The 10,817-nt window shown below is 40.7% G+C and overlaps 2 protein-coding genes across 4 annotated transcripts in view; both read right to left on the bottom strand.

The window, feature by feature from the left end:
• lhx6a (LIM homeobox 6a) overlaps positions 1-3,916 on the bottom strand; it is a 14,292-nt gene extending 10,376 nt beyond the window's left edge. The window contains exons 1-4 of one of the 2 annotated variants that reach the window (XM_031855401.1): positions 3,529-3,916; positions 2,593-2,664; positions 2,201-2,383; positions 144-265 (exon numbers count right to left, since the gene is read on the bottom strand). In XM_031855401.1, coding sequence (XP_031711261.1) covers positions 144-265; positions 2,201-2,383; positions 2,593-2,664; positions 3,529-3,606 — 455 coding nt within the window. In that variant the 5' untranslated portion in view covers positions 3,607-3,916. The remainder of the gene's footprint in view (positions 1-143; positions 266-2,200; positions 2,384-2,592; positions 2,665-3,528) is intronic. The other variant, XM_031855402.1, reaches the window with a different exon arrangement.
• A 1,133-nt stretch (positions 3,917-5,049) lies between these two features.
• rbm18 (RNA binding motif protein 18) overlaps positions 5,050-10,817 on the bottom strand; it is a 12,601-nt gene continuing 6,833 nt past the window's right edge. Inside the window, exons 4-6 of one of the 2 annotated variants that reach the window (XM_031855901.1) lie at positions 10,679-10,759; positions 8,085-8,185; positions 5,050-6,991 (exon numbers count right to left, since the gene is read on the bottom strand). In XM_031855901.1, the coding sequence (XP_031711761.1) occupies positions 6,808-6,991; positions 8,085-8,185; positions 10,679-10,759 (366 nt within the window). In that variant the 3' untranslated portion in view covers positions 5,050-6,807. Of the gene's footprint in view, positions 6,992-8,084; positions 8,186-10,672; positions 10,760-10,817 lie in introns of both variants that reach the window. The other variant, XM_031855900.1, reaches the window with a different exon arrangement.

Below are 10,817 nucleotides of genomic sequence, written 5' to 3' on the forward strand. Positions count from 1 at the left end.
GAGAGAGAGAGAGAGAGAGAGAGAGAGAGAGAGAGAGAGAGAGAGAGTGTGTGTGTGTGCATGAGAGAGAGGGGGGGGGGGGAGAGACCTGTGTTGCAGGGGAGACGTTGTATTTTGAAAACACGGTCATAAACTTACCCTACCTGAAATAATCCATTTTACAGAAGATCTCTTTGTTTTTGATGTAGCAGCTGCTGTGCTGACGTAGCGACGTCCTGCAGACAGAACACTCCAGACAGCGCACGTGCCAAATCAGGTTGTTTACCTGTAAAAGAGACAGCATCCATGTCAAACCGATGATAGATCACTGCATTAATGCCTTCCAGTGCGCCTATGGCGCTGAGTATCCTAAATGACAACATTTACTTCCTTCAACATGAATTCATTAGGCCGATTGACGCATAGCCTCGTAATACGTCAAGATATTATTACATTGAAAATATCACCTAATTATTTCTAAAACAATTGCATATCTCACAGTGAGGTTGAATAATGAGTTCATAGTGGTATTGGCATGTTATCATGTATCATTTTAATACTCAATTGTAGGGAGTTTTAGTGTGTCTGTGGTGCCAAACTGTCACTTTATGGAGACCCTATTATGCTTGCTTGTATATGTTTCCTGATATCAACACTGTATTTTTGTAATACTAAGATCTTGGGGTTTTGCTTAGAAATTAAATAATTAGCCTGTGAAATGGCTGTAGTTCATTTTTCCGAAGTAATATGTGCTGCTGAAATGCATCCATTCTTAATAATAAGAAATATCAAACCCAAAGCATTCTGCTGAGGCCTTAGCTAACATTTTCTGGCACAGAGTTGAATATTTTCGATCAACAGCAATTATGATATCATTTTATAAAAATGGAAAAAGTAAATGAATATTAATTGTCAGACTAATTTGTAATGACGACTGAAAATGTATTGGAATAATTTTGAAGGTTTACAGATAGCAAAGCAATTTCGCTGCCTAAACAAAAACAAAAATATTCAAAGTATTATCCAAAATTAGCCCAATTATTTTGTCGAGAGAGGTCATGAAGGCTGCCCTACGGCAGCCTACAAAAAGCTGTCAGATAAATTCCAATCTAAATGCAATCATGTTCATTTTAGATTTTTTTTTTTTTTATGAAAGGTGATTTTATCTAACAAGGCATAATTTATCATAACCATTTTAGGACTTTTTAAATCAATAACAAATGACGTATTAACCTTCAAACATTTATTAACAGCATCGGTCAGTGTGAAATATGCAACTATAGCATAAATAAATATAAGCATGAGATTTTACATGAGAAAAGGAGGGCAAAATAAAAACCAAAAAAAAACCATGAGAGTATGTAGACCAAATAAAATGCTGCACAAAAGAGTTGTTTCATGATCAATTGTAGGCTATATGTATTTATTTACAGTTAAGTTCGTTTTTTTTCAGAAAAAAACGTGTATTTTTGTATAACGTTTGAAACTAGTAGCCTATTAGAGATGATATCATAATAGAACGAGACTTCGACACAACAAAAGTCAATTCGCACTTCCTGACAAACACCCATTTGCGCGCGAGGGAGGTCTGTTTTGGTTATAAGCAAGCGGGCGCACGCGACAAGTCAGGGCGCATTGACAGTGAAGCTGTAAAAGAGAAAAAAAATCAAAACATCCCTGTTGTATCTCCGCTTTATCTTGATGCCTAACGTATTACGTTGCAGATAACAGGGCATTCATTTAGAGACAGGTTTTGCATCAAGCCAAAGGGTTTATGTATTGTGTACGTTTATTTTACAACTGAAACATAATTATAAAATTATTTATAACAAGGTATTTCTGTTTGCCAGTTACACATCTGGTCGATATCTAAAATTATGGGTGATATTTATTATTCTTATTATTTAACTGTGCCTGGTTTTTATTCAGTGCAAATTATACAATAAGGACCCCTAAAGTTGTCCAGGCCTTCTGTTCATTCCGGTGCATCAGCGTAACACAGCAGGCCTGTCCAAAACCCAAAACAGGACCCGAGTCAACATGGCACCCTCCTTCACTCGCTCCTGTGCGTCTTGTATAGACAAGTAATTTGCTGTTAATGTGAATGCCAGTGTAAAAAAAAAGCTAAACAAATAAACAAGACACCCCAGAAGAAAATAGTCCCTGCTCTGACCAGACGGGCAGTTCCAGCCTGTTTTACGGTTTATAATCGGCTTCTCACCTTCAGCAAGTATCTGTCTACGATATCCTGACCGCAGCTGGCGCACACGTTCTTCCCGGTGGACGGCACCGAGCTGGTGGTGGAGATCGGCGAGCACACAGAGGGGCTGGACGGGGTGCTGGGGGACGATTGAGTGTCCTCCCGCTCCATGTTGGACCGCTGGGATTCTCCGTCCGAGTGAGACTGCAAAAGGGCATCAGCACAGCTCAGTGAACCACACACACACACACACACACACACACACAGAATAATCCCCACATGTGCCAGTTCCATGATGTGGTCTACATCACTGCGCGCAAAATTCACACGTGTGAGCAGCCCACACAGATGCAACAGACGCACTAAATGATTCCGACATTAAAAGCAGTGTACATTGGCAATAAAGCTCTCACCATTGGCGCGTGTTTAGAGTCCACACTGCAGCGCGAGGCTCCCGGTGTACTCTGAGGCTCGGTGGAGATCACCTATAAGACAACGCTCAGTAAACGGCAAGTCCTCATCACTTTCCCCGTCTCGTGCTCAGCTGAGAAATCCCCCGGGAGACATTTGCAGGCAGCTCTTCAAGGCTACTCCTATATAAAGTGGTTAAAACCGCTAAAAGGGCCCCCGCAACAAAAGGCACATTTTAATGAAGCTATTTCAATTTGGATTGATTTTTCCCTGCCCTTAACCCGCGCCTCGGAATAATAGTATTTTCTTCGCAATCCAGGACACGAGAGTGGAGGGGGGAAAAAACTACCTGTAATTACAAATAGCTTGAACCGCTATACGGATAAGAGGGACCCGGAGTGTCAATTTCAACTGTCAATCAGAGAAAGGCAACGGGTCACCCAAAGAATTGCAAATTTGATTTTTAATGGCTGTAATTAAAATCTAATTCTTCTCGGGCGAACTGGCAGCACTCGAGAGGCTCGCGGACCGCAAATCACGCTATTCATAACAGAGAGGCGCGTGCCTCTTCACAGCGGCTGGCGCGTGCAGCTGATCTCAGTACACAAGCAGTGATTCTTGTGACATCACAGAGAGAAAAAACAAAACGCACACAGGATGCAAATAAACGGCAAGTTTCTTCTGTCTCTTTGCAACAGCAGATAGATCCTCTGAGCGCTCATGAAAGAAGATAAACAGTTTGGTACATCAAAATGATTTCAAATTGAGGCTACGTATTGCACCGTTGTACAGATCGCTTGCTGTACGTCATCACAAATTAAATTAATTCCGTATAAACCAAACATTGAAGGCCCACGCGGTGCATAAGTGGGGTACGTCTCCAATTTGAACCTTTTACGCACAAAGTTGAAGCTCAGCTGTTTCCAAAGTGTTAGTACCTTCTTCGTGGGAATTCCTTCGGACAGAATATTATTTCCCTCTGAAAGAGGGGACAAAACTTCATTTTTCCAGTACATGAACCCCTGGAGTCTCACAGCGTTCAGTGTCTCCAAACTCGGTGCGTGGAATCAGAAGACTCGGCGATGGGCGTCAAAACTTGTACCATCCGTACCATGCATGGATTCAGTGTGTAACTGGCGCACAGCTTTGTTTTTTAACGCAAAATGCTCTCTTTCTCTTTTAAAACGCTGCTGTGCGCGACGATCTGACTGCTATTGACACAAACTACAGAAGTTATGAAGCTTAGCAGAGGCGAGGAGTTGCTTGCTGCTCCGCCGAGAGCTTTATTTAGAACCGAAAGAGTTCTTCCTTTCCACCCCGTTTCCCCCTCTCTCCACTTTTGGGAAGGAGTCTGACTACAGGAAGTGAATCAAATTGAGGGGCTGGCAGCTTTTACTCCAAGGCTTCATAGGTGCAGGGGAGACTGCAGGGCTGCAAAAGTCGACGGGTGCGCAGAGAACCAGAGTGTCTCTGCAGAGGGGCAGTGAAAGTTTGTGCGGCTCACTAGCCTGCCTTATAGTTAAAGAAGGGGGAGGGTGAAGAGAGAGTTTCATATGCGTGAGAAGGGTGGACACACTTTGGAAGAAGTTCTGACAGAAACTCACTCAAACTGCTGGTGTTTGATATCTCAGGCATAAAGCTGCTGCCAGACACACAAAAAAATCCCGATGTAAATTATAGTTATTTATGTAATTGCCATTTATTTGCTACTAGAAATATACAACTAAAACTAAGGCAATGATTAACGTATACACTCGGGTACATAAATAGACCTTTTTATACGCAGTGTTTCCACATATATGTTGGGTTGTACCCTACATTCAAGCCTCAAAATACACAAGAAAATAAGTGAAATTAATGAAATTGAATCGTCTGAAACATAATTTAATCCATTCCAGTGGTGTAAAGTGATCTCCTCACTCTCACGTGTAATGCATAATATCCTCATGATTTAAAGCTTCGCTTTTTTATAGACAATTAAAAACTGTTTCCGTTATATTAATTCCAAATATTTAAATTCCGTATGTTGTTTAAATGTTAATGTGTGGTTAACAATAATTTGCAGGGCGGAAAAACTAAATAACATAACAAAATTATAATATTTAGAATTCGTATAGAATGTATACGTATTTTAATCCACATAGGCTAGACTTTATTTTGACACAATTGATTTCGGCTAAATAACCCAAACAAAAAGAACAATTGTGAATTTTATATATTTTGTAATCATGTAGAGAGTAGAGGATCTGATGCAGATGAAACAAAAATCAACGAACGCCTGATGAGTACAGGGTGTGTTTGAGCCCACACACCGGTTCAGCAGATCGACGCGTCGATCAGGCTATCCCAAAGATCCAGCAATTATCTGAAGATCTATAGTGCAGAAATGATCCCAACAAAATAAACCACACCTAAAAAAAAAAATTGAAATCAATTTGAAATGTTTAACCAATTGAAAATGTATTTGAACGAATAGGCATTTTATTTAAAACAGATGAACACACATTTAAAAGAAAACATTAATTTGATCTAATGGCCATGAGAAATATTCTTCAGTCGGATGATTTTACAATAACAAAGACATTTAAAAAAAATAAAATGCTGAGTGATGTCAAGAGGTAGGATTTGATTGGTTCGGTGCGCACAACATTCTACTCCTTCATCTCATCTTGTACAATTAAGTCTGCCGATCTCCATCCATGCTGCAATGCTATGTAGCCTAATCCGGGATTTATATACTCTTGGTAAACTCTTAAAACATTAGTTCTCCAAAAAACCTTTGGTTGGCAAATTCCTTCTCCACGCCAACAAATTCAGAGTGACATTTACTGACATATTTTTTTTTTCTTTTTAATCTCAAACTGCATCTCACACCTGCAGGAATGACACAACTCAGATCACATCAGAAGTATAGTGCTTCACAAATATTACATTTTGAAATAGAACGTTTCCACATTAAACCCATAGAGGCAAAAGGCCTACAAAATATTTAAATGATTTACAGCAACGTTTGGTAGACTGCACAAAAAAAATGATAAAAACAGTCAATATCCGTCAAGTCTGGGGAAAATAAAAGATAGCTGGGGCTCAAAACATAATGGATGCTCTAATAAACAGGAGTTATTACTGGAAACAGTGGGACTTTTGTCTGTATGACAATTGTGTTAGTCTCCATGTTTCTTAAAAATTCTGTGATAATTCAGGACTGCACCTTTTAAACCGATGGTGGATTAATGGATTTAATTTGTATCGTCTTCTTAAGTCTCTCATTAATGACAAGCAGATGGTTTACCAAATTTCTTCTAAAACAATATCATATCAGCATAAAAGCGTGGACTGAGAGTATCCTAATGTTACTAACATAAAACAGAGTCCTGTATTTTATGAGCAATATATTAAAAAAAAAAAAGAAAAAAAAAAACAAAAAAAAAAAAAAAATCGCATAAAACACGCTGCGGGTGTGATATTCAATAGTCGTTTATTTGGTAAATTAAAATAAAGAGATTGTGGCAGGGGAAATAGCAAAACTCTACACAACACACACAAAAAGCCAGTAAAAAGAGTTTGACTGCAGACATATAAAAATTGGATTCAAGAAAAAATAAAGTAAACTATTAGGTAAAGAGCCACGTCGCACAAAAATACTGCAACTTACAGTGTCGCTGAGTGGCTTATCATTTCAACTCCATCAATACAAACCTGTTACAAATATGTGTATTTCATCCTCTTCAGTGAAGTCTTGAATGAAGAATTGTATTTCACCGTTGAATAATATGATCTGAAACTAAAAAACATGTGAAAAACAATAGGAGGATGGGCAATTATACTCTTTAATAATAACCTCTCTCTTTCCTGGCAGCTGTGCATCATGTAAATCACAGCTGTATGACTCCGCTGCATTGAATCTCAGCAAAAGTGAGAAAGCAGACTGGTAAGGGATCCAACCTGCACAGCAGTCAGGTATGGGGCATATGTTAAGACTAATTAATAACTGATAACTATAAACCAAAAAAAGCTAATAACCACTTTAGGTACTCGTCCGTGATTGCTGTGATTACTTCCAAAGAGTCCGGGTTCTCAAAGTATTGTCAAAACCTTTTATTCCCAGAGGTGTATAGTCTTTATAGCATCTTGTGTAAAGTCTGTTTCTTGTGTAGGTGGGGGCTGAGGTGTGTAGGGGGGGGGGGGGGGATCTCCAGAATGAGTTGGATGAAGGGTCATCTCCTAAACTTGCGGAAGGGCCTGCTCTGGTTGTTGTGGTGTGATTTAGAGTAAGGCTCCCAGCGTTTCCTCTCTGGCGGTTTGTTGTAAACGTAGGCCGACGGGCCCGAGTAGTCATCCTCTGGATTCTCCTCCATCATCTGGAGCTTGGCCTCGATGGCGCGGATTTTAGCACTCGTACTAGGAGGTATAGAGAAGAAAAAAAAAAGAAAAAAAGAGTGAGAGAGAGGAGATGTAAGCAGCGAGGCTGAGGGGGAAATACCAGTGCTGGTGCTGAGTGGCGAACTGAGTGATGGGACAGATTTTGGCTCTTGGCTGAGGGGAAAAGAAGAGGAGATATTAGCACTCTTAGTAATGGCAGGGACAGATGCGGGAGGGGGAGAAGAAAAGAAAAAAGGAGCACAAGCAAGAGATTACCAGTTGTGCTGCATGAAAAGCAGATGAAAACTTGCATTTAAATGGTGAAACGGAATTTGAAGGAGCAAGCGAGAAATATTACAGTGCAGGTGAGACGAAGAGTGACTGAGTGAATGAGCTCAACAGGTCTAAAAGGGGTGAGAAGTGTTTAGATCTCCTCTTCTTCGGCTGTGTGCAGAGATTATTTTGAAGTTGACACTAGAACTGAAGTGTGGAGACTTTCCCCGAGTCCTGATGGCTGAAAACTTGCTACACTCACTGGATTGTCTCGGGAACATGTTGATACTGTGAGACCAAGAGGCCTTTCACCGACTGAAGTGCTCCATTTGACCGACGTATTTGTATATATATGTGAACGTAGGCTGCAAGTGTAGCCACAATAATGGAACATGTTAGAAGTTGCTTGAGCAGGACTTTGACTTTTTTTTTTTTGAACCAAATTTTAAGTCCAGTTGTACTAATATGAATTTAACTTGAACTGTCGATGAAAGAACAAGCCCAGTCCTATCAGGATTTCAGGACCAGGCTTGAGTTAAATGATTTGTTCGGGTCTCCCCTAAAGTGACCAGAAACTACCGCCACACTGAGCTGGCTAAATCTGAACATGTAATGTTTTGTGACGACCTGCATCCAAACTAATATTTTCCAACGATTTTTTTTAAATTTTTTTTCCCAAGACCTCCATCCACTCTGAAACACCAAAACAAAAAGGAAACTGTTCCTAGCTTAGTTTTTGTTGGCTCTGCGTGGGCAGAAGGACAAGAAAACACTTGATTTAACCCTTGAAAATGGATAAAAAATGTCCAGAATAACAGCAAGGACTGATGGCGCTGCTGTGTGGGTGTTTGCTACCAACCTGAGGTGGTTGGAGGTTACGTTTCCATCCTCGGCCGCCCCGCTGCTTGACGGTTCCAGGCTCGGAGGCATCGTTTTGTCATTACGGAAACCTTCAAACCTCTGCAGACGAGACACATGGCCAAAAACAAAGATATGACCCACATAAACAGTGATGGAGACACGGATGGACAGACAGATGGAGAGAGGCAAAGGGGTAAAAAAGGAGTGGAGGCGAGAAAAAGACCCCTGTGCAAAGAGACAGAGAAACTTGGATACTCTCACCTTAACCCCCCCGCCCCCTGAAAAATGTGCTTAGTGCATCATGTGTGTTTTTCAAAGTCAAGACAATACTGTCAAAGGGAGCAGATAGTAACGTGTTCTTAGCACATTTTGGCTACAATCACACTTGCATTTAGAAACATTTTAGTGCTCAGATGGAGCAGGACCACAAGTAGAGATAGAGAAGAAAACAGAGAAGAAGAAAAACATCCTGTATGAACCAGACATTCAGAAACCATCGGACCAAACAAACACTGACAGCAGTTGTCTGGAGAGCCAACTCCAGCTTCCTCCCACAAAGACCAACATTATTAAACTGAAGTATTGATTTTGTTTGGGTCGGCTCAAACAGACAGTAACCAAGCGGGACTGTGCGTCCAGCTCATAATCACACCCTAAAGGCATGAGGAGACTAAAGAGGGAGCAGCAGAAGAGAGCAAAAACCAACGTCTGCACTCATTCCTTTCAAAAAAAAAAAAAAACACCTTCCAAACATCTCCACCAGCCAACACAGAACTCTTGAAACCTGCGAAGAAGAAGAGACAAAAAAACAAAGAAAAAGAAACAGGTCACATGATGGGCGTGAGAAAAACCCCGGCGCTTGGTGCAGCAGCAGCCATTGGCGGGAATATGATGCTTAAGATACGAGTTGGGACTGAATCAAGTTACATAAATGCACAAACATGGTCTTACATTCTGTCCCAAGAAGTAAATAACATGTATAGCCAAGAATATGTCTAAAACAATGACCATTCCAGCAGCCAGGACCCTTCCCTTCCACCTATTCCTTAAGGCGTGTAGCTGGAATGCATATAGATCTACAGCACATATCCAATCACGTCATACTGACTCTGTACACAAGTCAAAGTTTAAGTTACAGGAATGTGTAGTTAAGATGTTTCTAGTTGCACTTCTGATTTTAAATAGCCCACACTATGATAAGCACACTTTTGCTTCATTGAGGATTAAATGAAGTGTTTAATGTGTTACAGTTCATTCTGGATGCAGTCACAGGAATGGTAGTGATGATGCATAAACACACACCGTGGCTAAACTCTGGATTAATAAATACAGTACTGAATTAGGACACAAATGTTTAACTGTTGAAAGAAACAAACAGATTTGGGCTGCATTAATGTTTATGAAGAGTTTGGGCAACACTTTCATAAACGTGTACTTCCTCTCTTTTGAAAACGATGTAATAAAGTCAAGATGTTAAGCCTGGAGATGAGACAACAACTGTCTCTGACTCATTTATCCCAGCACGTCAACTCTGTGCCGGCAATCACATTTGACTGGAGCTGAGAATGGGCACCATTGGTGGAAAGATGCTCAAATCTTACTTCTTTAATAAAGATTACACTGTAAAATTCAGTTTTTATATCCTGACGAACAGAACAAATACAGTGTGCCGGACAATGTGAGGACAATTTTGATTGACATGTTTGTCTCGAGTCTGTTGAAGCACGTCATGGGATGAAATTATTAATTTTTACAATTCACGTTTGTCAGCTGGGACACTGATCAGAAAGCTTGAATTAAATTCCTGTGGTGCAGCTTTGCTCATACCTGGCTGATGTGTTTGCAACATCTCATACACTCATAGTAGAAATGAGCTGAGGCCACTGGCGAGTGTGAGGGAAGCCACTGTGAGTAAAGTAGTAAAAATAGATTTGCTTTGACAATCAGACTGGTAATAATGTGGGGATATAAAGATGTATAGAGCTTACATTTGAGGTTTATAATGGTATAAATAACCAAAGCTATTTTTGGTTAGAGTGGTGGATTTATCCTTTACGTGTTGTCTTAGAGGCGGCAAGCATTGACCTTGACCTCCCTCTACTGTGTGTGTGTGTGTGTGTGCGTGTGTGTGTGTAGGGCGTGATTCCTCTCTATGCAGGATATCCCTTCACCCATTGCCAGTAGGCGGTCTATTGTTAAGAGACAGGCATGGGTTGTGCTGGGATCTGCTCTCCATAATCTAACTACTGCAGTAGTAACGTTAAATTATAAACTAGAAGATGCTTATAATGTTTTACAACAACTCAGACTGACACTCAGCATTTAAGTTCATGATTATTGGTTGAATCTCAATTCTTTGCAGCCATGTTTCTGTCTGTGTCAACAGGCACACGGGTTCCTAGACTGTTTTTAAATCTCTGAAAGTCGAAGATGAGCTTTTACTAATGCACAGGCGTATATATTTAGTTTGTCAAACTGCAGCCTCGACCACAGTGTCAGACGTAAACGGGATGTGCTTTAATCCACTGAGCTATCAGGATGTATACACTTCGGTTTTATAAAACGGGAACTGAGTTTGACACTTACCCTCACCTGTGCGTGTGCCCAGCGCACGACCAGCTTCTTGGACAAAGCTAGCTTCCCATTTAAACACTGGATCGCCCTCTCTGCCTCCTGCAGACCATCACACACACACACACACACACACACACACACACACACACACACACAC

This window comes from Anarrhichthys ocellatus, unplaced genomic scaffold, assembly GCF_004355925.1.
Source record: "Anarrhichthys ocellatus isolate YVR2014 unplaced genomic scaffold, GSC_Weel_1.0 scaffold16, whole genome shotgun sequence".
NCBI lineage: Eukaryota > Metazoa > Chordata > Actinopteri > Perciformes > Anarhichadidae > Anarrhichthys > Anarrhichthys ocellatus.